The 27,864-nt window shown below is 34.1% G+C and overlaps 2 protein-coding genes and 3 long non-coding RNA genes across 8 annotated transcripts; 4 read left to right on the forward strand and 1 right to left on the reverse strand.

Moving 5' to 3' along the window:
* The first annotated feature begins 674 nt into the window (after positions 1–674).
* Positions 675–3,866, forward strand: LOC119190403. The gene is made up of 2 exons (XR_005112906.1): positions 675–1,751; positions 3,631–3,866. It is a non-coding gene; the product is annotated as an uncharacterized LOC119190403 (long non-coding RNA).
* Positions 3,867–4,769: 903 nt separating this feature from the next.
* LOC119190404 lies at positions 4,770–6,236 on the forward strand. The gene is made up of 2 exons (XR_005112907.1): positions 4,770–5,403; positions 6,040–6,236. It is a non-coding gene; the product is annotated as an uncharacterized LOC119190404 (long non-coding RNA).
* A 2,439-nt stretch (positions 6,237–8,675) lies between these two features.
* Positions 8,676–9,969, forward strand: LOC119190405. Of its 2 annotated transcripts, none has more exons than XR_005112908.1 (3): positions 8,676–8,782; positions 9,211–9,329; positions 9,489–9,969. It is a non-coding gene; the product is annotated as an uncharacterized LOC119190405 (long non-coding RNA). The 2 variants fall into 2 exon arrangements; XR_005112909.1 differs by lacking the exon at positions 8,676–8,782 and adding an exon at positions 9,044–9,138.
* Positions 9,970–11,112: 1,143 nt separating this feature from the next.
* On the forward strand, positions 11,113–15,920 carry LOC119190427. Its single transcript, XM_037442380.1, has 5 exons — positions 11,113–12,433; positions 12,984–13,130; positions 13,992–14,135; positions 15,666–15,774; positions 15,907–15,920. Exons 1-5 carry the CDS (start codon positions 12,251–12,253, stop codon positions 15,918–15,920), a joined length of 597 nt encoding a protein of 198 aa, XP_037298277.1. The 5' UTR covers positions 11,113–12,250.
* Positions 15,846–26,464, reverse strand: LOC115453164. Of its 3 annotated transcripts, none has more exons than XM_037442228.1 (19): positions 26,279–26,464; positions 25,680–25,781; positions 25,196–25,357; positions 24,794–25,056; positions 24,502–24,706; positions 24,251–24,427; positions 23,976–24,111; positions 23,011–23,160; positions 22,713–22,852; positions 22,177–22,325; positions 20,082–20,237; positions 19,572–19,702; positions 19,111–19,287; positions 18,543–18,687; positions 18,278–18,424; positions 17,449–17,555; positions 17,059–17,176; positions 16,469–16,657; positions 15,846–16,105 (listed from the first exon to the last, which is right to left on the reverse strand). In XM_037442228.1, exons 2-19 carry the CDS (start codon positions 25,738–25,740, stop codon positions 15,983–15,985), a joined length of 2,736 nt encoding a protein of 911 aa, XP_037298125.1. In that variant the 5' UTR covers positions 25,741–25,781; positions 26,279–26,464; the 3' UTR covers positions 15,846–15,982. The 3 variants fall into 3 exon arrangements, with proteins under 3 accessions (XP_037298125.1, XP_037298124.1, XP_037298123.1); XM_037442227.1 differs by lacking the exon at positions 25,680–25,781 and adding an exon at positions 25,782–25,977; XM_037442226.1 differs by having other exon boundaries at positions 25,680–25,977; positions 26,279–26,463.
* Between the last annotated feature and the right edge of the window lie 1,400 nt (positions 26,465–27,864).

Here is a 27,864-nt window from a genome sequence, read left to right on the forward strand (position 1 = left end):
TTTAGGATTGAAAATGCTAAGATTTCAGTAGTTAGTTCAGTTCAGCTGTAGAATGGCAGTGTATGACAGTATTGAATGGTCATCTATTTGTAATTATAATTAATAATTATATTATTATATCGTATCAACTCCCATTTAACACACTCAAATATTTATCCTTATGTCATTAGGCTTGACGATTTTCTGGAAAATACTAATATTAGTAAATGAGATATAAAGGTAGGTAGGTAGTCAACGGGCTGTTTTGTCTTAAACATGACTGACATAAGTACCGGCTAAAAACATGTTTATGAGCACCTACATTAGTCGGCATGTCACTGCCTTTTCATATATGAAGTAATAGTAAGTATCGCATTTTTTTTTTAATTCAAGTGATTTCATTTTTACTACTATGAATGGTTCACTGCTATAGGAAACGTTATCCTCAACTGCGCAACATTGGGCTTCCCTGTCATTAGAATCAACTCGGCTACATCGATGTAGATTGAAGACAGGGCCGTAGCTAGACTTGAATTTAAGGTAGGGCAGCTGTGGTTACAGGTAGGGCGGAAGTAAAAATATTACTAGATCTGCGAACAACTCTTACTATGAGACGAACTTCCAAATCGTGAAATAAAAAACCAGCTGCTCCATATATTTTGATTGAGTAGTTATGTACAATTTAGTTGATTATTAACTATTAAGGTAGGGCATTCGTATTTTATGGTAGGGCATTGCCCCACAATGCCCCCTCCTAGCTACGGCCCTGATTGAAGATCCAAATAGCTGAATCTCTGAACCAGCACCAAAAGCTATACTGTTTTCGATATGAGAAAAGAACATCATATCGTATTAATATCAGTCATAATATATTTGTAGTTTTTTTTAATCATGTCACGTAATAGTGACGCCATTAGACTTGATGAATAATATTGATTAGTCAAACAAGATACATCAAACAGTCGCCAGAATTGTGCCCTTTCTAGACTATAATTATTCAAAAATATATTCACAAACGTCTAAGCAGGCGAACTCTTGGAGTTTATATACTACTGGAACATAATTATTACCTACTCCATGGGCGAACTACATTACAACTAGCGAAGTGAGAGGTTGGTGTTACATTTGTGATACAAATTACATCGTACCTAAGGAATGTATGACGATTTTCTTATTATTGTTGTATTAATTCTTTAACTCATAACAAACGTAATGCGATCATACACTATATTATGCTTGTTCTCCATTGTAGCATGAACTTGGAATCAAGTAAGAATGTTTGAAACATAAAAATTTGTCGTAAAAAAGAATTAGGTGCCAGTGATCATTAGTGTGTCTAAAAACACCGAGAAAGTGACGGGAAAGCAAAATTAACAATTTCGTTTACTTGGACGGCACAATTGTTTCAGTTATTGCCGTTTAAAAACCAAACTAATGAACCAATTTTAAAAATATATCTGTGGCACCAATCTGGAAGCAATCCCTTTCAAACAAAAAAGACTTGAGATAAAAACATACGCCGAAATGACAACCTACTCTTTTCATGAAGTCGGTTAATTTACACCAGAAGGCCGTGGCGCTTATCATTGCAAAGTGTTAAGTTGCGAAACAAAATATTTACTACTCAACAATAACTATTATGTATTGGGTATTAAAGATAAAAACTGCAAGGTAGATTTTCTATCGTTAGTAAATCCTAAAGTAACAACACGTAACCTACGTAATCTTAAAGTAATAATACTATAATACAGCATACGAATACCTAGTAAAGGGTAAGGTTCTTTGGATACTAGCACGTGCCAATGTAAATACTGCTGTGTTAGATATTTCTGTGGCAAGCAGTATGTTGAGGATTACTTAGTGTTTAGTTTGAAAGGCATCGTAGCCAGTGAACCTAATTGCCAACTATGGGATTCAGGGCCGGCCTATTCATAGGGCGAACGGAGCGGCCGCTCCAGGCGCAGCGGGTCAAGGGGCGTTATCTGACCCTTAATGGTGAAACCTTCATGTGCTCGCGGCACCCTTAGTGTCTAGTGGAGCGGGCGGGGATTGCCAGAAAAAACGGCCGATAATAAATATTTGACTGGGCGCCCGAATAGCTAAGGCCGGCCGCGATGGAATTTGATTAGTAAAGCTTTGTAATATAACATTTTTGACCCCTTGGGAAGGTGATAACCTTACTGATCATACCGTTGTTGAAAATTATACGAATCTGATATGGCAATACAAACTGCCTATTTAAAGTTTGATAGCTTGTACTGTAGTGCTAGGTTTTTTATATGGAATTATATTATTTTTATTTGTTCGTCCGCTGCAACTTGCAAGACGCATCAGTAGGCATAGCATTTGTAATGAGACATAGATGATTGCATCTCTTATTCTTCGTGAACGTTTAACGACTATTGTCGGGTTATTCAAATACTAGTTGCAAGAACATGGTGTATACGTTGTGAGTATAAGTTAATGTATCAAAATGAAACAAAACAAGCCCAGTAGTTTAAGTAAGCGCCACAAAACGAACACTGTTGTTGGTGAAGGTAGGCTAATAATTGTGCTGTTATTGTCTGTAATCAGCTTTAAAAGTATACACTCAATTTCTTAGTATAATAAATACTACATCTATACTTATAATAAATCTGTAGAGAGGTCAATTCTGTACATGAAATATATTTCCAAAATAACTATCAGGGGGTGATTAGGGAACGATACTGATGCCAAAAATGCAATTAGTAAAATTTTTGTCTGTCTGTCTGTATAACCGTTATAGAAACAAAAACTACTCGACGGATTTTAACGAAACTTGGTACAATTATTTTTCATACTATTGAGCTGGTTATAGTATACTTTTCATCACGCTACAATTAATAGGAGCAGAGCAGTGAAGGGAAATGTTGGGAAACGGGAGAAGTTACTCCATTTTGTAAGCTTCCGTCGCGTGTGCAGCTTTAATGGTTAAAGCTACACAGAAATCATGTATGACGGAAATGTTCTCCTTAAAATTATATAAAAAATATCCCACGACAGCATATGTCTATCTTTTATGATTGACTCACAATAACACGTGTAACTCCCGATAGCTTAGCAGTTCGAAGCTTTCTCATTATATTTGTCTACTCTTACGTTTATAACACTCTCAGTCATCCCTAATTAAAAAAGTTAACATTATTGAATAAGTATTCCATAAAAAAGAATCATAGAAATCGGTATAGAAACACCAAAGTTATACATGAAATACGCTAATAATAAGCCATCACGCGTGAATACTGAATCATGCTATATGCTTCCCTCGATTTCACCAGGTTCTCATGATCAGACCCTAACCGGACAATCGGACCACCTGCATACCACCATACATTAAAAAACATCCCGACAAATTGAGCACCTCCTCCATTTTTGAAGTCCGAAATCCACGCGGGCGAAGCTGCGGGCGGAAGCTAGTGTAACATATAGGAGGTTCGAATCATTTAGAACAAAAAGTATAATAAGTAGGCATTCTAATCCGAGGGGAACGGCTCTCCTTCCTGGTCCACATTGCGCCCCCAACTTACCTCCTAAATAGAAATTATTACCTATGACTAAGTAATTAGTGTAGGTAGTTAAGTACTTATCTATAATGTGTAGATAATTATTAATGCCTAAAATTATTTCCAGTCTTTCAGGTATGGGAGTGTTTATTTATTTACTTGTTTGGCTGACACAGAGGTTGTATGAACTGCCGAGTCCGCCTCCAGAACCTCAAGCAACAACTCCTTTCGATCGACATCTTAAGCCGTCGCCGGTTGTCCAGGGATAAAATGATATCTGATTTTATAGCTTATGTTATCTACTTATTTATAAGCAAATTTTATAATTTTTCAATGATTAAGTAAATTATATTTGAAGTCGTATAGCTGGATATTATTATTTGCAGTCCTGGCTTCATACTTGTGAAAAGAAATTGTCATCACTGTGTTAAATACTTTCACACTATAAGAACCCTCAGGAACTTTTTAAAACATAATAAAAAATCAACACAGGGCTTATTACTGCTCACTCCTGTGCATGGGCTTCCCCTTCCACCGAGAGGGTTTTTAAGCCGTGGTTCACAACGCTCGCGAGTTGGCAGATTTCAAATATTTTCAAAATTCTTATGGCAACTTCTCCCGTATGTTGGTTCCCTCTCGACGTTTTCCTTCACCAATAAAGCGACCAATTATAATTGACAAACAATACACACGTGACTTTGAAAAAGATTTTCCAGGAATACGTACTCACGAATAATGTAGCTTTCTAAGAGCGTTAAAAAAAAAAAAAACTCTTCAGCTTATACAGGGTATCCCAGAAAGTAGTGCCAAGCGGAGGTCCAGAGATAGAGCATCCCTTGGGGTATCCGAATCACCCCCATGTATGTTCTGCGATTTTTCATAGTTTATGAGTTATAAATATTTTTGAGAATTTTCGATTGAAACAATTAAATGCTTTCTTTTTTAAAAAATAGAAGACTTATTTGAGATTTTTTTATTGTAACTAAACATTAGTTGTACTTTTTTTGATAAAAACAATCAGATTCCTAACTTTAATGAAAATTATGAATATGTTGGTGTAAAGTGAAAAATTTACATACGAATTATAACTTTAATTTTCTTCTTTAAATTAATAATCTAAACAGGTGATTTCATGGATTTTAGGTAGGTCAAAAACTCCTTCAGATCTCAATTTACATATAGGTACATAAAAAAACATAGTCCTTCATGGGGGCTATTTTGGCTAAAATGAGCCTTAAAAGACAGCAAGGTGGAGAATTCTAAAAATTTGCCATTAGATTACAATTATTTTTTTGGACTTCTCATCACTTCTAAGATTAATTAGTATGTAAACTAACCGAAAATGACTGCAAGAAAGCTATAAGTTAAACATTTGGCATATTCTTGTGTTTAAGTTCAATGAATTTTGCATGATTAGTTCTCGTGGTTTAAAGGTTGTTAATGTGGGTGTAACTCTTTTTACCTGCGATTACAATGAGCTGAGGGGATAAGATACCAAATTATTGCTCATTCAAGAAATGATTTGTTAAAAAATAGGAAAATAAAGTCCTACGTATGTCATCCATTTGCTAAAAGAAAAATCAGACCCATAATATCGGTCAAGTGATGCGGTATTTGATCCGATGTAATAGTTATTGTTCAATAATGATTGTTTATAATCTATTTTAATAGCGGTCAGAGGTAATAGAAAACAGGCTTTGTCCGTTTAGTTTACCTTATGAAACAATAACCCTTCAAAACAATATCATTGATAAGGTTGAACATTAACAATTATCCATAAATGCGGAGCATCTTTAGTATTAAAAGTCATATCGTTTCTGCTGTGCAGATCCGTTGAAGTTTGAAATACGCTCAAATCAATTCAACTTGAAATATTACGTTAACATAAAATGGTTTACGCGTAAGTGATTCTTGAATCCTTCCTTTTTATAGTCTGACAATGTTAGTTTCGTTAAAGTAGTTTAGTTATTACTACCTCAATTTTTATGAATGTGTAGCGTCAACTTGCCCTTAGAGATTCAGTCCTGAACTAATCATGATAGAAAATCTTCATAATAAGTTATATCAGATCTGGTAATCGAATCCTAGCCTTCCTGGTCCATCAATGTTGCTTTTTGATGAAAATGACTATTAAAATTATATTTATGATGTATATGTTCATTTTTGTTAAATAATTAGTACCTGTTTACGTTAGGTATCTAGTTATTTCCGGGTTGCGTCATAGACTAAAAAACGATTTATATTTTCTTAAATTTTGAATGAAACTGCATTTCATAATATATGCTTATTATAGATTTTTTAAGAATATAATTGTGGGAATTCATTTAAATCGTTCGTCGGACCAATCTCCATTCCCGCAGTCACGCCATCATTTTAATTTTATTTACGAAGCAAACGAGTAAATTAATCACTTATAAGATATGATCATCGCCGCTCATTAACATCCACAATACTAGGTAATCGGCTGTGATAAATAGACACCTTACATAACTATTTCCTAAAAAAATATAGTTGCTTATTTTTTATTATTTTTCAGAGCCTTCGCAAGTACCCTGGGCTTGGTAGCTGTGGTATATGCTGTGGCTTTGACTTTTAATATAGTTTTTAGCATTTTACCAAAAGCGGACACTCCGACTCTGATACCACCACTTGAGAAAGACGAACCAGAAATGAAGATCCCTCGTATTAGCCAATAAGACAAAAACATTTTTATTAAAGGAATTATAAAACTTATCTCCTGTATTATTTTCTTACCACTTTATACTTCCAACAGCAGTACGTTTAATGTAAAGAAATGTTATATATAGCCATCCGAACTTAAGCATTGCATGAAATTGTTCTACGTTCCTCACTCTGATACATTGATATTAAGTTTCTCAATGTACGCTAGTTATTGGCTACATTGCTCTGCAGACTAAAAAAATACTTCCGTATCCTTAAAATTGCAGATTTGATACTTTACATTGTGTTAAAAAATAGTAGGTAGTAGTTGGCTCCTAAAACATTCTGAGGTTGAGTTCCACGATTTTCTGTAGTGGGCAGCATGAACTGGGCCCCTCTCTATCTGCTACTATGTAAATAATAAATACATTGATTGTAATTATTAGAAATACGAGGTCCCCGGGAATTCGTACTTGGTATGATTTATTTAAGACCGCTTTATTACACAATTATTGAAGTAAGCTCAAAGCACTTGCTGTAAGAACACTAAGTATAAATACCGTGTGTTGTAATACCACCGAAATAATGTACGCCAAACTTTAAATTTAATCGGACTTTTGAAAGTAGGAAATGAGCCGATAGTCTTCAAATGCTTGAACAGATCCTTATAAATATATATAAGAACTTCTTGATCACATCATCAGTTTTAAAAAACGTATGAAACTCGATTCATTCGTTTGTGAGCTATGATGGCACACACATAGACATATAGATAGTCACACCTTAAAATTTAAATACCTCTTTTTTGGGGGGTTAAAAAAAACTGCTTAAAAAGGTAAAAAAGCTGCTTCCAAAAGATAGATTTAATGTTTCATACGTAATTGGGGTAAATTGCTGAGGGAGAAAAACTATTATAGGTACTTACATAATTTAATTATGAAGTAAGTTTAAGGAACACAAGACAATACTACCGAAATGAAAGGTTTTTTTTTTAATTTAAAGTGATTCGTTGTACGGCTGCTTTAATGACTGTCTACTCATTTGCTCTCATATTCTTAAAATATTTTTTACAGAGAGTTTCTGACGCAGGGTCCGATAACGCATGATTATCATCTAATACATTTTTACGAGAGACGAGATCCCCACCGCACACACTTCGGCAAAATATGATGTGTGTATATCTATGAACACAGTCCAGTCAGAACAGTTTAGTGGCTCTGACGGCCGCAAGAGATATTTAAAGGTATTTCTCACATCGTGCCTGAATAGATTAGTTAGAAAAAAAAGTACAAGAAAAGGTTAATGAAAAAAGAACTGAAAGTAAATTTAAAAGTACCTAGGTGCCTTATACGTTACATTACATACATTTTAATCAATTTTTAATCTACATGAAATGAAATGACGGTATCGGTTTCTCTGTATTTAAGTAGTTCAGCGGTTTCTACTTCTAAGAAACATCCTAACATCTAAACATTTTCGCAAACTCTCGAATTTATGAAATTAGTAAGACAATATGTAGGGGCTAATATAAATTTATAGTGATTATATGCAATGATCTTTAGTTTATTGTCGGGGCAGGGAAATAATGCCAAAACACTGAGTTCCAAATATAATTAACTTTTAATATACCGATCATTACAACATTAGGTACTAGCATAAAAAAAACAGTGTAGGTTCAAGCGCACGAGCCGCGCCCGCGTGCGCTTCCGATAATATAATTTGTACGTAAGACAAGAAATGGTTTCGGTATACTGACTACATTTTGCTGCCGAATGCAACCGTCAAGTTGATGTTGATATGTCGTGGCTAACTTTTAAGTATAGACATAAACTTAAATACAAATTTTCATGATAACTTAAAAGATGACTTCCATACAAACATTCATCGCCTTTTAACCCTTCTAGGTAAGAATTTTTGTATCCTTTCTTTTTGGCTGCATTGCTTTCATTAGCAAGGAAAGAACAGTGTAATTACTGGTTTCTAGAGTTAACTTACGTCGATCCAACAATATCAGAATGGAACTAACCTCAGGAACTAACAGACTTGGGTGGTTAGATGTAATGCCATAGAGGTCGAATGCGAGATTCGCTAGGCGGTATTGTGCAGGGACTTTCATGCGTCAGAGTTAGACATTGTGACTAGTACTGTGGTTGGTATGCCGGTATAGGTTGTATATAACGTTAGGGACATGGATTCGATACAAAGGCGACTCCATGTCTACAAATAGTGCCTTAAGAACGAAATATGAAATAGATAATCACAAACTACTTCGATGGAATGCTCAGTCCTAATAAAATGGATCTCAAATCATTTATTTATGGCATAACAGAAAGTCGAAAAAATGATTGCATAATAGTTTTATATATCTAATCGTTAATTATTTCCACTGGTTACGTGGTGAATGGCTTGTTTTATACATTAATATATACTTCTACGCGTATGTATGGTCAATGTTCACCGTGAAGTGAGTGAGTAGGGATTTATTTTATTTACCGATAATAATAATGCGTTGTTATGATTCGGTCTAGTCATGATTATCCACTTCACGCGATAAAATATATTATTCACTGCTGCACTGCACTGCAACTACTCACCTGAACACTTCATCTAGAATTCAAGTGAGAAAATTATAATTAATTTTAAAAAAAAAATTCACGTTGAATTGATAACCTCCTCCTTTTTTTGAAGTCGGTTAAAAACTAAGTAATTAATTTCTAGTAAGTGTCTAATTGTACTGCATAGTCACATATCTATTATGTAAATAAATTATAGGTAACATGAATAAATTCGACAAGTATATGCGTAAAAGTGCAAACCTGAATTATAACCGTGTGCAACATAAGTACCTACTTAACCAAAATAGTTTTGCTTTGATTTTTTATGTAAGTAATCAATATAAATTTGATATGTATTTTTGTACAAAAATTATTTATGAAAAAATATAGCTCACGTATTATAGTATCGCAAGTGGAAGGTTAGAACACTCTATTGTAGAAATAAAAAAAAAATATTGATTTCCCATTATAAATTTCTGAATATATTGCAGTCCCGGCCTACTCGTCGTTTTGAAAAGTACATACGTAAGAAATAAGAAAGCAAATGACTTATTAGACTGAGACTAATTCTTGTGGCGTTGTTAGCATTAGGTATCATGTTTGGCGTGACGTAAGTAGTTTTATATTTTGTAAAATGTAAAAGAAGATTTGAGAAGCACCAGAATATTTCAGTCAGGAATATTATAATTTCATAAGGCTCCTAGTGATTTTTATTACTTACGGTATTTCAGTATTGTGATTATAATTGTAATTTACTTATTGTTTTCAGAATAATGGTCTTTTTTCTTAAATGGCTAACTCAGAAGTTATCGGAACTACCAAGTCCGCCTCGCGATGACGATTTGACGACACCAAAGCCTGATCGACACTACGTACCACCGCCATTACAAGGATAATGAGAAATTTAAAGTTATCTTGCATGTTTCACAGGCACAAATCCCAATACTTATAACTCAATATATATTTTAAGAAGACATTCTAAACCATGATAAAAGAACACAATACACGTAGGTACTTCCGAAAGTGTAAAGCGGAAGCACAAAATAATTTTTATTCTTTACTGTTTTAAAAACATGGGAAAAGTAAGCATAGGTACCTTATACACTGTTAAAAGAAACTTAACCCATAATATTCTTTTTTTTGTATTTTATGGCCAAATCGGAGTAATTATCGTTTGAACTGTATAAATTAAATTTAATTTTTATTAACCACTAGCTGACCCGCGAACTTCGTACCGCCTAACAGTCGATTCTTTAATTTTTTTTTTAATACTTATTCTGCTATTCGCGTCACCGGGTCAGCTAGTAAGATAAAAAAGGTAAAAAGAAAGTTAATAAGTCAACAATTACATTATGAAAAAAAATTAAACAATTATAAAACATTTAAAATTCTTTCCATCGTTCTATCCAACGTCACTCAATTACTAACACTTAAACTTTACGGTATGGTAAGTATTAAAGTTCAAATTGACTTTTAAGTCATATGGATTTATGAATTTTTTAATACATTATTATGATTTTTTTGTATGGAAATATAGAAAAGTGTTGTTTTTAGACTTTTTCAGTCAATTTTTAAATTTTTCTCTCTGTAAGAACCATCCTCGTACTTTAAGGAATATTATAAAAAGACATATTTTTTCGCAAATTTTATGAAGTGTCTTTTTTTAAGTACTTGCGTATAGTAATCATCATCTTAGCTGAGCTGATGATGGAAGGTACAACTCCTTAACAGCAAGGAGTTACTCGACGAGGCATCACCTGATTAAGTATTTTTTTTATGTTTGAGAGGACGTTTGCCATTTCGTCTCATGATAATTATTACTAACACAAAAAAGCAAAAAAAAAAGTTTTTAAAAACTTTTTTCTTTACTGAATTTTTATTGATGCACTTCTTCTTCGGATATTCTCAAACTATGCGACTGAGATGCAAACTTTATTTTGTCTACTAGTATTATACTATATTAGTTCGGTATCTGCACCTGATAAGTTAACCGTAGTGGACTCAAAGTCGTCTATATTTTTTTTGGGAACTGCCGCGGTTTTCATCAGGGGTGCCCTGTTAACGGTGTACGAGTGATCCCCCGGTTTAGCAACCATGGCAGTCGCAATGAAGATTTGGAGGGACCTACCGCTATCACTGAGGGTGTCAGCGGATGGTACGCTGGCAACCCGCAGCTATTCGGTCACGGGGCCCGGGACTCAATACTGGCAAGACGAAAGTAAGGTAATTGCCCAACATTTACTTAGTCAATCTCCAACGACTGTCGCGGCTAGTCGCCTTACTAACTTTTTGTATTTTTAGAAATAAAATGTCTTCCTGTATCTTTAGACGATGTACAAATTATACTCCTACTGCGAATGAAAAAAACGTTTCATTTCATACGTTAGTAATAATATACACTGTTTAACTTATTTTTTTACTATTAAATGCATTTCATTCGACTGTCATGGCGACGAGGCGGTCGACGCTTGGGCCCACTTGGGACCATTCGGGCCTACTTGGGCCGTATCAATGCGTGCTGCTAAGGCGGTGATTATAGTAAATACTGCGCTGTTTTATGTGAAATTTTGTTAGTCTATGACGCGTCTATTTGTAAAACGACATTGTTGACAACGACTTTTCTTGTATGCAGAACATAGCAAAATTGTATGGCAGGTACTTATAGTCAAGTGGAAGAAAACAGGTACACCACAAAACGTAAGTTGTTTATAAATAGCCACGTAGCTAAAGGGCCTTATCATTGTTTGTTTTCATATATAACCGAATTTCTTCTCCGTGTTTTATCCTTGAGTTAGTCTTATTTTACCAGGTATGACATGTCATACACCAATACTTACCTTTTACAAACGTTTAACATTATATTACGGCTTCTTCTTCTTCTTATTTCGAGACTGACTTTACAAATTATAATGTAACGTCGCAGTAGGCTATATTTTAGCAGTATGTAAAATAATGACTTATTTATTGCCATCCGCGCAAATTATGGAATTTTAAAGCAATTTGCAATAACATAATAGATATATAAAAATATTGAATATTTTGTACCAAAAAAAATTACATAATATAAATTAATTTTTTGCTGGAACTACTTGATCGTAAATAGTTACGAGTGGCGAAATTTGCAATGACGTCACACCTTTGTAAACATTTGCTATCAGAGCTAATAATATGTTTAGTGTTTACAAACGTGTGATATTATAATACTAAATCGACGCCATGTTGCGGTTGATATTTATTCCACATATTTTGTAATGCTGCTTTTATGAAATACGTATAATAATTATAATTAATAATTATTTTTAGGACTCACAGACACTACATTCGCGATGGCTTCCAGAAACTAGCCAATAAGCAATACCAAAATAAAATCGTAATTTTTAAATCTAAATGTCCCACGTGAGGTCGTGGGCACAAATTAGTGATCTATAAATACCATAAGTACTATGTATTTTGGCATTGTCTATCGTCATCAAACAATAATGATTTGCGGAAGTTGGTATTCATGTCTACGTAGCAAAGGTTGTTAGCTAAATGATATGTTTATATTACAATCAACACATAGAACCAATAATACCCATACATATTATTTTAGTCGGTTATTGGAATTTGCACAATATGGGTATACATATGTACCAAGTTTCACTAATTTTCTTTGGTTTATTTGCATACAGTTTTTGTTTAAATCCACAGAAACTAAAATCCCCAGAAAATTATGTAAGTATGAATTAATTACCCACTTCGTTATTTAGGTTCATTAGGAAAATAAATTTGTGTTGTGTAATTATTTAATGTGTGTTAATTAAACCATTAGTATTAATTATTGTTGATTAAAAATGTTAAAGGAATTGTTATTGTTGATTTTTTCTTATAAAATAAGTTTTTTGATGGTTCTCTAAGAAGAGTTTAATAAAGATGAATATAAATTGCTAAATAAATTAGCTTTTGATCACGACTATGTATGCGTGAAAGAGTTTTTCAGGCTGATAGTTCCGCTATAAATTTTTCCTGAACAAAAATAGCCTATGTCCTTCTCAGGGGCTCAAACTATCTCCATACCACATCTAAATCTATTCGGCAGTTTTTGAGGTTTTGCATTCAGACATAGACGCAACGGAATGATCTGTTTTATAATATGTAAGGATATTTAGGTTTCTATTTTTATCATTTATGCATAAAATACTATATTTTAAATTGATGTTAATGTACCATGCTGTTTGAATTACGTATAATATTATATAATTTCTTACAATGTATTTTTCAATAGGGTCCTTACGTTATGGATTGGCAATCCGCGGAGCTTTGTAAAGGTCCCAAAGCTGTGAACGTAGCGCAAGTAACATTTAATTTTAATAAGGAATCTGGCCTATTCACATTTAATTACACGTTTAAAATTGATACTCGAATTGATGAGGTAAGTAATTTTCAAGATATTTTAGGACCTAAAATGAGGATGTTCGTAATCTTAAATTTTGGTAGCAAAATTATACTTATCGTCAGGGCCGCCAGTCTACAAAGAACACTCAGCGATATAATGCTGTTTTTTTTCGAGAAGCCAATGAACCATAGCTATTTAGACACTAAGTACTAAATGCATTGAAGAAATAAATTATTAAGTAGGTACCTAAATTATACGATGTTAAAAAGGTTATAAATGCGTGTGCCTGAATTATGTGAGTGCATTATGCGATTCTGATGGGGCAACGCAACACAAGAGCAGGAGCCCAATACAACGGGAATCAGTCTTAAATCATTCGAAGAACTAATAAGTAATTCAAAAAATATTTTTTTTTAGTTTTTTTAGGGTTACGACAAAATGAACTTTTAGGAACACTTTGCTGTCTGTCTGTTAAGACTCCTTTGCTGAAAAACACGTAGAAGTTTCAAGTTATAGTATTAAGTTAATTAGTTTCATATCAAATACTCGAGTCGACGGTTCTCTTTTTCGGTGAAAAAAAAATAAAACTTTTAACGTTAACGCGGTCCAAAAATATGACCGGTTATGTCGCATATTCTTCGGTTTCGTAAGGGAATTAAAATCTATAGGGTAATTTGTATAACCGTTGACCTACAATTACAAAATTTGGCAAGATGTAAAGAAAAAATCTGAAAACCGTAAATATATACTAGAATAACAAAAAAAAAGGTAGTTAGTACGGAACCTTTGGTGCGGGAGCCCAACTCAGACAAAACGTGGACGTTGTTAATTATTATTAAACTTTAAAATGTTTTTTGGAAGGCCCTTTAGGTTCGATAATGATTTGTCATGTTTTAGATCAAAGTATCTGTATCGACCGAAAAAAATGGCGCAAAGACCACAATGTGGAACTACCGAATAAAAGATCCATGTCGAAACTTCATAGTAGGAAGTTTAGTACGACTATATTTTAAAACTGATAATAATTGCGTGACCAAAAAGGTATGAATGAAATGTTTTTTTAATTATTATTTTGTCGTTTTTACTTAATAATATAAGGGTAGAGACTTGAAAGACTTTCCCGCCCTCACACCCACCACTACAACTCTTGTAAGCCAGGATCAGCAGTGGCACGCATTTTATGACACCGAGCAGTGAAGCTCGGCAAGTCTCAGGGAAAACTAATATGTCATTATACCGCAACGAAATTAATCAAATAGAAAGATACGGAGGAGTTGGAAATATTATAAGGGGAGTAATATATTTCGAAGACAAGTAGTTTTTATATGGAATATGAATAATCCATTGCATATTTACAATAGCTTTACAAATATTTTTGGGCTGCTCGACGGCAATCAAATTTAGTAAAGTAAAAGTAGGTACCTACTCTAAAACTGGGTTGAGCAGAGCGTTGCAACTATAGCATAAAGTTTGGTTTCATAGTAGTTTTATATTCAAAACAATAGAGCATACTCGCTTTGTATTAAGTGTACAAAAAGTCACATTATTTATTAGTCACAAAAGATTTGTAACTTATGACGCATATTTCCAAAGACGGTAAAATCTGCATACTATAGAAGACAATTTTGATTAACAAGACCTAGATTTCTATTATTTTATCTAACTCGCAGGTACACCACGGAACTATAAAACTATTTGTCAATTATAACTTTCGTAATATTTCTATCTATTATCTGTTTCGTTGATTTGATTAATATGTTATTACTAGATGTTTCTCGCGGCTTTGCTTGTAAGAAAAGCCAACAACAAAAATCCTTAAATAACTATAACGATCCATAGTGCCATTCATACGATGCTCGCGCCATCTTCTTATGAATTAGATTAAATATTAAAATATTTCCCATGGGAGCTAATTTCTGGGATAAAAAGTGGCCTCTATGTCAATCCAGATTCGTTCAGAAATTGCTGTATTTGCTTCTAATAAACACCCAAAAATGTTAATATTAATATAATAATAATATCAGCCCTGTATTATATTCTTGCCCACTGCTGAGCACGGGCCTCCTCTACTACTGAGAGGGATTAGGCATATTACGACACTTGAAAGGCAATCATATGTAAGCGACAAATATACCGAAAACGAAGTATATAAATATTTTGAATCGCCATTTTTTCTGCGTCATTTGATCTGGGTTTCATAGATCTAGGACAATTTTAATAACATTAGACTATATCTTTATAAAATAAAAAGTTTAATTGTTATGAATTTTCATATTAAAATCAAAACTTAAAACACTACTCAACAATTTACTGATTGTCGCTTACATATAATTTGCCTTTCAAGCGTCGAAGCAATCGTATTTATAATATCAGAAAATAAGAAGTATGTACCTATTCGATGAAATTGTAAACATGTTTAAATTATATAAAACATGTAATATGTTTATATTATGTTTAATCTAGTTCTACCACTGACTTAATTACTCTAGTATAAATTATTATAAAGTTTACATTATATAGTTTATCATACACAATCATGACAGTGTAAATAAATTTGTTTTATATTTACAGGGCTTCTATTTGTGTCAGCTAAATTTCCACGAGACAGGCAAATTGTTTTTGGGTGATTCATTTTTCTACGGTCAATTTATATTTAAATCAATTATTATGTCTAAAGCAGGTAATATTCATTGTTTTATAACAAATGTTTTATTTTCAAAACCTTTATAGATTACATAAATAATAAAATGATTTTGTTATGATTTTATTTTTATTTTTTATCAATGCATTATTTTTAATAATCCTCTAAAAGGCAGAAATCAGTAAATTACAGAAATCCTTTATTAAAATGACTTATGGCACCTGCCATCAGTAATTCAATGAAAACATCAAAGTTTTAGGTTTTGACACCATTTACAACGGCATTCTCTCAGGGCGCTACCGAGTCGATGGCAAAATGACTGTCGGTAAGAATTTTCCACTTCTTTTTCCTCCGACATACTGTAGCCACACTAAAAATATTCCAAATTGAGATTTGTAAATTGTGCGTAATGTATACAAAATCAATAACTACCCGACAATTTCATTGAACGGTCCCCGAGATAAATTATGAGACTCAGAATAAAGGTTTTTTTTTGTCATGCTGACGATTAATGACTTTCGGGATCGTAGCGGAGATTAAGATTTAGATTGTTTATTGAAATCTGTCTTAACAATCAAAGTTTCGTGAGAATATTTTTATGTATTTACATACTAATTTTATTGTTATAATTTTATTACATTTAGATTATATCTGCTGTTGAATGTATTTGGCTGAGTGTTGCAAACTTATAATTTTTTTTTTAAATAATTGAATAAAGTAAATAGAATCTCACAGAAACAGCCATATTGGTGCAGTGCAGACGCCTTGCGCTTGGGTTGACGAGTGTGGCTAGTAGGGCCCAGGCTCGGCCGGCTCGTCTGTCCCATTTCAATGCTTGGATGGCACACGCCGCCGCATACGTTTTGGCGGCGACCTGCTCCTCCGTGCCACCGGCGTCTCCACCTTCACCCACCGCGGCTTTCTAATAAAATTTACTATTTTTATACTGCGTTTTCGTTATTATCATCTATGTATCTGTTTGCGCCGGTCTATATTTCATAAAAAACGCATCTCAAATTTATAAAGATCATATGTACCTACTAACAGAATGGATTATAATGATTAACACATTTTCAAAAGATTAATCGTTGCCGGTATCACTTACGAAACCTACATACTAAACCTAGTAACTACTAAATAGTTGCTAATCGAGGCCCGTCAACAATTGAGACCAATCAGTGAAATTAATAATTCTTATCATTATCAACAGATTCACCTCCTTTCTCCTTTAGGACTACGACATATAGGCCATGTTTGCTTTTGCTTTACTTAATTCTAGCTGGGCATATACATCTAAATATGTATTCCAAATTTTATACGAACCATCATCCAATCGTCAGCGAGTGCGATCCACGCGTAGGCGCTTGGCTGTCGTCTCACCAAATCGACAAGAACCGATCTAGAGCGCTGCGGGTCCCGGCTCGGCATTGAAAGGAGTATGCTGATTAAATGCAGGAATAAAAATACAAAATATTATCTATACGACTAATTATATCTACCTACAGTTATTTGGTGTGTCCTTATACAATGTTAATTGATATAATTCCACTACGTTTTGTTGTTCAAAATGGCATTCTAAACACTAAAAATATATAACAGCACGTTTACCGATCTTCGGTACTTTTAAAGATAACACTACTCATTTATAAGACTCTAGAGTTAAATTCTTTACGATATATAATTGTTGCAGTAAAAATGCACACGGATTCTTACCTGTAAGCACCTACACATCCTCCAGCTTTAGCAAAGGAGCCCATGGCTGCCGATGTGTCACCTTGTTTCATGTAACATTCGGCTTCGAGGCTCCTTAAGTAACTGATCTTTTATGAAAAAAAACAATTTACTTAAATATACATACCTACATACAAATATAATGGCTAGAAACTTGTGAGTTGTGATCCAGCAATTACCATAAAACGAGACAAAAATTAATTCAAGCAAACAACTCAACGATTACGGTTTAATGGATACATAAAATGTTGTTATGTAATTGAAAATTTAAGTGTATCACCCTGTGTTATTATACAGGTGAGTATAGCGTATAATTCGTTCAAAATTATAGTTTATTGCTTGTGGTTTCGCCTGCGTGAAAGAGTTTCCTGGAATAGAAAGTTAGCGAAAGCCTATCCTTCCCAGGGTCTAAAACTATTTCCATTACAAATTTCATCGAAATACGTTGTGTAGTTTTTGAGTTTATCGCCTTCAGATGCCTATCTTAGATAGATGGGCGAAGGACTTTGTTTTATTATAATTTTTAGAACGCATTAAGAGGAACAATTCCGTCATACATGATTTTTGCGTAATTTTAAACTTATTCGCAGCGCACGCAATAGAAGCTCTGATAGAAATAAATGTTCTCCATTTTTGCAACATTTTTCATTGATGCATAGCTACTATTGGTCATATGGTGTTATAATATACTTCCCCGATTAATAAGCTATTCAACAGTAACATAGTTTTCCAATTCGAACCAGTAGTTCCTGAGATCAAACAATCTCCTCAGTTTTATATAATAGTATAGATTACAATATATTGTACTTACTTCTCCGTACTTTTCAAGGCCTAATTTAAGATGACATAAAGCATCGGCAAGGTTGCCTTTCAAACGACAACACAATGCTACTAGATGGAAGTACGCAGCTGATTCTCCTGCTTCTGATAATGCTCGAGCAACACACACTTCTGCCAACTAGAACATATTGGGTATACCAAAATTTCACCTACCTAGTAAGTACCTAGTACCAAGTAAACGAATTTGCGAGTTAGGTAAATATATTTTTGTCTTCAGGGTATTGCACGGTACCTACTTCAACGGCTCTGAGTCTAAGGAGAAGGTCAGCAGCGTCGTAATACTGGCTCATGCCTGGCAAAATTGGCGTATGATCCCACCAATCACCGAGCTCACGGTCCCATGACCTAGGATGTCCTGGATCCTCAGGTCCCAAGAAACCTCTGAGGAAGAGAAATATCGAACATAATAATAAGCCTGAAACTATTTGGCTTTTTTAATCCATTTGCGGAAATCCAAGGATCACTTCGTTAGGCCAAAAATATTTTGTGTGAATTTATTGAGGTATATACAATTTCCTTGGGAATTTGGATCACCAGAAGAATTATACTTTACGTAGGCGGTTAGTCGTGAAAGTTCTTTGTAGTGACTCTATGTAGAACAGTACCAATCCTGCTGACATAATTGTATTGCAATACATATTTATAAGGAAATTGCGAATGTCGTCCAAACAAACTAATTAAGACCACTGTGATTGATACTTTGATATTTAGTCTAAGGCTCGCTGCACAGGGGCCACTCGCATCCAAAGTGTCACTAGTCCACTAGTCATTAACCTCTCTGTGATTGTACTTAATAATACATTCCTTTTTGTATTCTCCATTATTTTGTCTGATAGATGAAAGAGTTCTCTCTCATAGTAGTAAGCACTCGCCGCCACCCACGCTGTCGTCCAAAATGGATGGAGTGCCAGGAGAGCTACGAAGAATGGCTCTGCAGCGACTGGATCTTCTTTAAACAACATACCAGCTTTGGATAGAAGGCTGAAACCATTTTAGTTAATTCATAACTTGAAATGTTAATGCGGTTTTGTAAACACTTGTTAATTTTCGAGCAAAAACTAATTAAATAAAAACACACTATAAATTCCGCATAAAAGTGACCATTAAATTTAATTATTATTTATATTCTGTAATAATATATTTTTTTTACGAACGCTTTATTCAATTATTTTATGTACGTGTTACGCAATGACTGAAGTAATACACTTAAATGATTGCGTAGCATGTAAGTACAATTTTCTTACACGTACAATGCTTGAACTTACGTAGCAGGACTCCGCGGGTCCAACACACAGGATTTATTTAAACAAACTTGGGCCCAATCTTTATCCACCGCAATCAAGCATGTCCCGAGTTCCCGCCAGCAGTCCGAGTCCCTGGGTCTTTGTACAACTAACTGAAAGAATATTATGCAATTTTTACTTCGAACTAGTTAATGGGGAATTTTTTTCACTAATTTGCAAATTCTGACAAATGCTCATTATCATTATTATCAACTTTATATATTTTAATGCTGAACATAGGCCTTCTCTAAGTATTTCCAGGCTGACCTGTCAAAAGCGGCTTACATCAAGTGATAGGATCCTCATATTTTTTAGAATTTTGCTTGTAAAAATTTGGCAAAGTAGCTAACAGAAAATTCAAGTAATTTATTTATTTGTAACCGTCCACTGTCGAAAGTATCTAAAATGTAGAATTTACAATTTGAAACGACACGGTGGTATAAAAATATTTTATATTTATAGAAAACCTTAAAATTTCTCTACACAGTATACCTGTAGGTATAGTTCAACAGCATGTGCCGTATCCTGCATTTGTCGCGCGTGTCGAGCGGCCCTTAGTGTTGGGTCTACATTTTGAGAATTCTCGACCCCGACCAAAGTATCGCATGCAGTGCGCATTAAACAAGCGTGTGCCATCATTAGCATTTCCTAATGATTATAAAATATTAAACATCAAATTGTAAATTTAAAAACTTGTTCTTAAAACGGTAAAAAATTAAATATATTCATACAATTTAAAGCCCATTATCATATAAATGTTATTATTTATTACTTCACTAAGTCTTGTTCGCGGCTTCAACCGTGTGTTCAATAAATAATACTGCAATGATTCATAGCGCCACATATATGACAACGGCGTCATCTATTAAAAATCTGATTTTAAAACATTATTTTTCCAATAGGAGCAAATTACCGGTATAAAATTTGCCTATATGTAATCAAGGACATGGCCTATGTGTGTTCTAAATTTCATCCAAATCCGTTCACTTGTTTTTGCGTTTACTTCTTACAAACATCCAAACATTTTGCACAAACTTTCGCATGTATATATGCATATGCATGTATAATAATAAATTATAGTCAGATTAGTTAACGTAGACTTTGTCCGCTTTAAAGGGGATTCCTAAAGTATAACAACTTTTTTTTCGCAGGGGAAAAACGCGTTATCTCTACCACTGCTTAGGAGGGGGGGGGGGGGGGCGTTAACAAATTGAGACTGTTTTTCTATCTTAAAAAATTACTCATCGCAGCTCGGAGTCAAGACTTTGGCGGTGTGATACCCCGTGCTTCAGAAAGTACGTAAAGTCGCTGGTCCTGCGCCTGATCTCTCTCTTGTCGTATCGAATTGCCGTTTCACCGAACTATGTTTGAAGGAACAGAGAGTGCGCCTGTGTATTACGTACACACTAGTGCACTATAATATCTCCTGTGAACCTGGCTGATCTTCGTTGAGATTAGCTGCCCTGGCCGAAATTCGGCTAGGAAGGTATTTACATTCAGTATATCCAGAAAGATATGTCTGGACAATTCTGACCACCGCGCCGTAGACTCTTCGACTCATATTAATTGACATTTGACATTATATTTGGGCTTTAATGGAATTAACTATCACATCGGTGTAGTCACGGCTTTATTACTAAAAACTTGATTCTAAAATGAAGACCTATGTTTTATAAAAATAAAAGCCACACTGCCCCAAATTGTTATTAACTGGAAAAACTGGTTCTTGAATATTGAACGTGAGTTTTGAGGATGAGAATGTAATCTGCGTATTTGGTGTGGTGTCAAATAAGTTATTGGAAAAGTACATATGGTTTACAAAAAAAATCTTACTTCTTACTTATATAACAATTATCTTATTTGTTCTTGGTAATATAATTATATTAGTAAGACTGATTGTCGCGGTGGTGTAGTTGTATTACGGTATGTCTGCAGTGCTGAGGTCTCCGGTTTGATCGCTGGGTCGGGCAGTGATATTAGGTTTTTCTACTCAGTATCAGCCCGGAGTCTGGAAATTGTGCCTGATATGGCGATAGGCTCGCCCCCTATCACATCATGGGATATAGTACACACGGCGGAAAGTAGGCGCCCCTGTTGCGTCTCTGCCTACCTCCTCTTGAATAAAAGGCGTGAGTGTGTGTGTTCGTGTAATATTATATTCCTTTTATAAATATGTAAGTATAAATATTTGGATTTTTAATAGAAGTAATCGAAGAAACAGCAGAACGGATTTGGCTGAAATTTGGCACACTGATAGAATATGTTCAAGATTAACACATAGACTGTTTTTTATTCTCCTAATTTGCTCTCTATGGAAATAATTCAATTTTGAAATTTGACTTTTTAAATAGATGGCGCTAGTTTGGTACTGGCGGTGCTGTGAATTAATACAGTGATTTAGGGATTTTAGTTGCAGGAAAGGTGTCTTAGGCTGGCGAAGCCATGAGTAATACTTAGTGTTCCATAATATATGATTATTTTCAAACTTCTAGGTTATTTTTGGAAAATCGTCATTTTATCATGATTCTAAAATGTAAAGTTCATTATTAACTGCTTTAATAAGTATATTGTTAATTTTCATTCTTACTTCAAATGCCTCGTCACGTCCAACGTATTCTTGCACAATGAAGTTATTGTTAACGTAAATCGCGGCATTTTGCCAACAAGATGTAGAGAGCTCTACATGAGTTCTTGTTTCACTTAACTGCCGATTGAACGTGCAGAACTCTGTTGTCCCTGAAATAAGGATGTTGAAGATACTCCTATTTTTTGGGACTTTCGTTTATATCAATGCTTTATTGTTTTTTTGTTATGGATTATTATTTATTGAAGTAGAAGCCGCTAGTGATAGATGTTTGACAGAGTGCTATGAAAAATTTATGATTCCTAGAAACATTTTCTAAAATTACTTTTAAGATAAGGTATTTTCTAGTTCAGCTTTGTTTATCTGACAACCAACTAGATTAAAGTTGTATATCAATATTAGCCAATCAGAACGGCCCTATGTCTACGCATTGCGAAGGCTGCCATGCCGTCAGCACTGAGAAATAGACTTGTTATCACAGCAATGCTCGGTCCTTACATAAATAAAGTTTATTAATACGGGCGTAATTCTTTATTTACCATAATAAGGTACTCGACGTAAAGAATTTGCGGCACATCTCACAGTCGACTGCCAGTCTCTATCTAGTTGGCCACGGCCAGTGCATTCGCGTTTACTGGGGCCTTGCTCCATTTCTATTAACATCTCATCAATTTCATTTCTGTAGTCAGAATGATAATAAGGAAATAATAACACCTAATAACATATTTTAATGTAAGCAAAATTAGCCCTGAGACGTAGGTACTACTTTGAATAATAATGAACATGTAACCTGTCACTATTTTGTTAATATACAGTTTGTTATTCAAATAAACTTACTTATTTATATGTGGCGGTATAATAATTTTCTTTAAGGGTCGTGCGAATTTCACTTCTAGGATAACAAAGGCGTTGCTTTCATCAGCGCCGGTAGGTCGCATTAGGCTTACGTCATTGCTCGTGCTTGCTGGGATAGACTCAGTTGTCATCCTTAAAAAAATTCAAAATAATATCAGTTAAAAAACTGCGATAGCTTACTTGGAAGTGGAACGTACTGCCGAGACAAATGAGAACAAGTTTAAAACCCAAGGGCATGTACCTATGACCTTTTTATTGTTATGTCTTTGTTAATTATCGCTTGCTTTAACGATTAAGGAAAATATCATGAGGGTACATATCTGAGAAGTTTTCCATAATAATTTCGAAAGTATCAAGTCTGCCAACCCGCACTAGGCCAACGTAGTGGAAAAGACCTAAACCATCTCAATAGTAGAGGAGCCCGCTGCCCAGCAGGGCAATGGTCCCACTGCTAGTGGGACAGTATATAATACAGTGCTAATACTATTATTATATTTATTATAATATCAGTTAATTTATATAAAGAGAACGCTATATTAAATGCCTTTCAAGTATTTTTTTAAACAAAATGATTATCCCGCTGCTGGTTTATTAGTACACCCATACAGTAAATATGTCTTCGCCTTGCCATGCTTGTAGTACCTTTCAATGTGACAGCTTAATGTTACATTCTGTATGGTGCGTAAGAGTACTAGAACCCTAATCATACTCTCATTTTTATAATTCCTATTACTTCTTCAAAATTATGTTTTAACTAGAAATGCGTCCGTGACTCTTCTAGTATTGGCGGTATTTATTGCTGACCGCAATTAACTACCCTCAGACTAGTCATTTCTTTATTTGCAGAGATAAGCTACTATTTTTTAATGAACAGGTCTACGGAAAAGTGGCACTTCAGTCATTAAGTTAGCTTCAGGCTCTCTTTAATGAAGATAAGTTTATCATACTTGCTCGGTTTCTGAGTGGCTCCAGGCGTGGAAGGTGCTTTATCGTTGACAGTAAGCATCAGTTCACAACCGCACTTTGCTAGCATTTGTTCTGCATTCGCCCATTGTAATGGTACTGCTAACTTCACTAGGTTTTCTGTTAGAAAGATAACAATTTACTCAATATGTTCTATTTCCATGTATTTACAAATTAAGTAAATATTCAACTATTCAACATATAATTTTTGTTATCTAAGCAGGTTTAGCGACTATCAAAGTTTATTTAAAAATTCTACCTCCAGGGTATAGTAAATGAGTAAGATTCAGAAAGGCCATAAACTTATAGCTGGACCGATCACCCGCCACGATTTGAATTTCAAGTGGCCAGTGATACTGCCGGAGATGTTCCCAAAGCCGCTGATCTGAATCACCTAACATTAGAGTACGATGAAACGAACCCCAGACCGTAGTATCTGGAACGCAACATCCAAGTTTCATAACAATTTTATTGTATTTACAAAATTAAAATATACGGAAGAAACATTACAATTAGATGGTTCTTTTTTTAAGTAGTATTTTATATCGATATTATCTTCGTTTTGTATATCGTCGATAGTGCAAACATATTTATCAGCTCCTTTTGCATAGGTTTCATCTTCAAGCCGAATGTTTTCCCATTCAGGTTGAAAATTGGTACAATCGAATCTTCTAGAGGCACGGTGACCGTGACTGAATAAAACATTGTGAGTATTCTATAAAAACAAAAAACAGACAATAAAATAAAAAAAATGTAATAAAATGTTATTGTCTTCGTCCTAATTACAATATTTGGAACTCACAGTTTCATTATTACAAGGAGTTTTTGATGAAGCTGTATAAATACAATCATCGTCGTGAGGAAAAATCATATTATACGATGCTGCAAGAGTTATTTTGAAATAATTAGCTTCTTTTAGAATTCTGTAATGATGAGAGTTTAACTTGTTTTTTGTGATTGATAATTCCATTGTAAGTAGTGGGAGATTGTCCCAACTTTTGCGTTGTAGCAGAGGTATATCGAACACAGGCTGCATTCGCTTTTTTAAACATATTTTATTTTTATCTAAAAATGAATATCCTTATTATTCAGTGAAACAAAATTCTGAAATTAGGCTCATAATCTTATCTTTAAGAAATCTTGTAAGCATTTTGAGTAACAGAAATGGAAACTAGTTTTGAACTTATACGGAAATACATCATACCTAAGAATAAAGTCAAAATATCAATATTGCAGCATCTTATATTATTGTTCTTTTTTTTCTCGGTTGATTCCGATTCGTTTGCGTTTATATGGCTTGTAATTTGATTAAGTGAGTTACTGTGGGATATATTAGATTCGACGCTTGATATCGGATGAATATTTACTAAAACAAAAGATTATTTTTAGTAGCAAATGGCATAGGCCATTTGCTACTACGTATATGGGCATACGGGTGGTTTTTTGGTATAGGTATTGAGTTTGTTGACGTCTCTGAGCGCCGTCAGCTCCGTAAGGTCGGTGTCAGCTTCGAAAGGTCAAACCACTGTCTGATCGCTGCCGAATTGTAATTTATACTAAGTGGTGCAATTTTGTATTGACGCAGGAAGTTCTAAAAATAAATGATTTTAAAACGTAAATCGGTAGAGATTACAAAAACGAACTATGAAATATCAGTTTGGGTACCTAATTGTAAAGTTTCATCTTACCTATCAGAGGATAATCCGCAAATTGACACATTCTTTCATAATCCGAAGGATCGTAGGTCATTGATCCCCTGGCTAATATTTCTTCATTAATAACATTCCTACCTGCAGTAGATTTAATGATTCCTGTCAGAAGCATTTGATCGAAAAATGTGACTTTTATAGCGAAACGCTTTGTTTCTTCCTCAGATAAATTTAGATTTAATACTTTAATAGTAAAAAGATCAAGTGGAGCTGAATTTGTATCCTCTCCGACTTGAACTTCCGAACGAATTGAGGGAAGCGAGATATTGGATCTATTCTGAAAAAAATATATTATGTAAATATTATAGGATGCACATGATGGTAGGATGTCTAAAAATATCGACAGTAGCTTTTTGAGTTAGGGAAAGTAAATGGAGTAACGTATACTTAGGTACAGTTTCCTTCTAGCCGTATATACCGTAATAACAATTTTACTTATATTTTGAAATGATTGTATTGGGACAGGTAACTCGTGTTTCCAAAAAACGCGAAATAAGACGCCGCGACAACAGGTTCTTCAAATAACATAATTTTGAGCTAATAATACGAAGATTGTGTAAGGTTATAAGAATTTTTACCTTTCCCTTTTTCATTTTTGGTCGTATTTTGGTGGAATAAAATCGCTTTTTTATGTTTGATTGAACAATTTAACGTGTGTATCAAAGAGAATTATAATATATATGGAGTGTGTATAGAGTTAATTTTTTTATACATTTTATATTTGTCAGATATACTAGAAAGGTTTAGTTCAAAGAGAATTATAATATATAATACGGCAGGTTTACCTTTTCTGTAGTATGAGTATAATGCTTTTTGGTTCATCGATATTGTTAGATCATAGATTAGTCGTTTTATATGTAATGTCACAATTATAAAAAATAAAATGTACTGACACTCTGGTCTGTTGTCTTGTATTGACAAGACGTATTTTATTTCGCATTACCTATATAAATTTCTGATTTCTTCTATTTAAAGTAATATTTATCAGGTTATGGGTCATTATTACTCCGTAAAAGATTAAATCAGTTTTTTACCGAAATAGTCGCGCGATTAAATGGGATAAAATTGATAAAGATTCACCGGTCAACCACGAGCGACATTTTGTTCTAGAAGTTTTTCAGCGAACTGCAAAAATGAATTCACAAATATCCATTGGTACTATCGAGAAGTTAATTGGCAGAGAAAATTATCCAACGTGGAAATTCGCCGTTAAAAACTATTTGGAACATGAGGAGCTGTAGGACACTATTGAACCGGGTGCGGACTACAAACATGATGTCAAAAAGGATACAAAAGCAAGACCTAAACTAATATTACTAATTGATCCCATTAATTATGTCCACGTACAGGAGGCGACTACGGCGAAACAGGTATGGTCGAAATTAGAGCAAGTCTTTGATGACTCCGGGCTCAGCAGAAAAGTAGGTTTATTACGAGAATTAATAACAACTACTTTAGATAATAGCTCTAGTGTTGAGGATTATATTAATAAGGTGATGACAGCAGCACACAAGCTCAGAAATATAAACTTTGTAGTAGGAGACGAGTGGCTCGGTACATTGCTACTCGCTGGCCTCCCTGAAGTCTACAAACCGATGATTATGGCTATAGAAAGCTCTGGTGTGCCCGTTAGCGCTGATTTTGTCAAAACGAAGTTATTACAAGACGTCAAAGTCTCAGAATCCTCAGCCTATTATGTCAATGGGAAAGGAAATGAAACAACAATTGAAAAGTAGTACTTGACAGAGTCGTACTGTACCCGTAGCGACCATATTGACATAAAATATCATTTTCTGCGTGAAAAGGTTTCTAAAAAGGATTTAAAAATTATGTACATGGGTACCGAAAGAATGGTGGCTGACATACTTACTAAACCTACAATACGCATTAAATTCCAAGAATGTGTTCGAGAAATGGGACTACGTTTTGGGGAGGATGTTAGATCATAGATTAGTCGTTTTATATGTAATGTCACAATTATAAAAAATAAAATGTACTGACACTCTGGTCTGTTGTCTTGTATTGACAAGACGTATTTTATTTCGCATTACCTATATAAATTTCTGATTTCTTCTATTTAAAGTAATATTTATCAGATATAACAACCTATGATTAAAAATGTTTAAATTATTGACAAGAGCATTTGTTCAAAAGTGTTATTCAT

This window comes from Manduca sexta, chromosome 24 (genome assembly GCF_014839805.1).
Source record: "Manduca sexta isolate Smith_Timp_Sample1 chromosome 24, JHU_Msex_v1.0, whole genome shotgun sequence".
In the NCBI taxonomy this organism is placed as follows: domain Eukaryota; kingdom Metazoa; phylum Arthropoda; class Insecta; order Lepidoptera; family Sphingidae; genus Manduca; species Manduca sexta.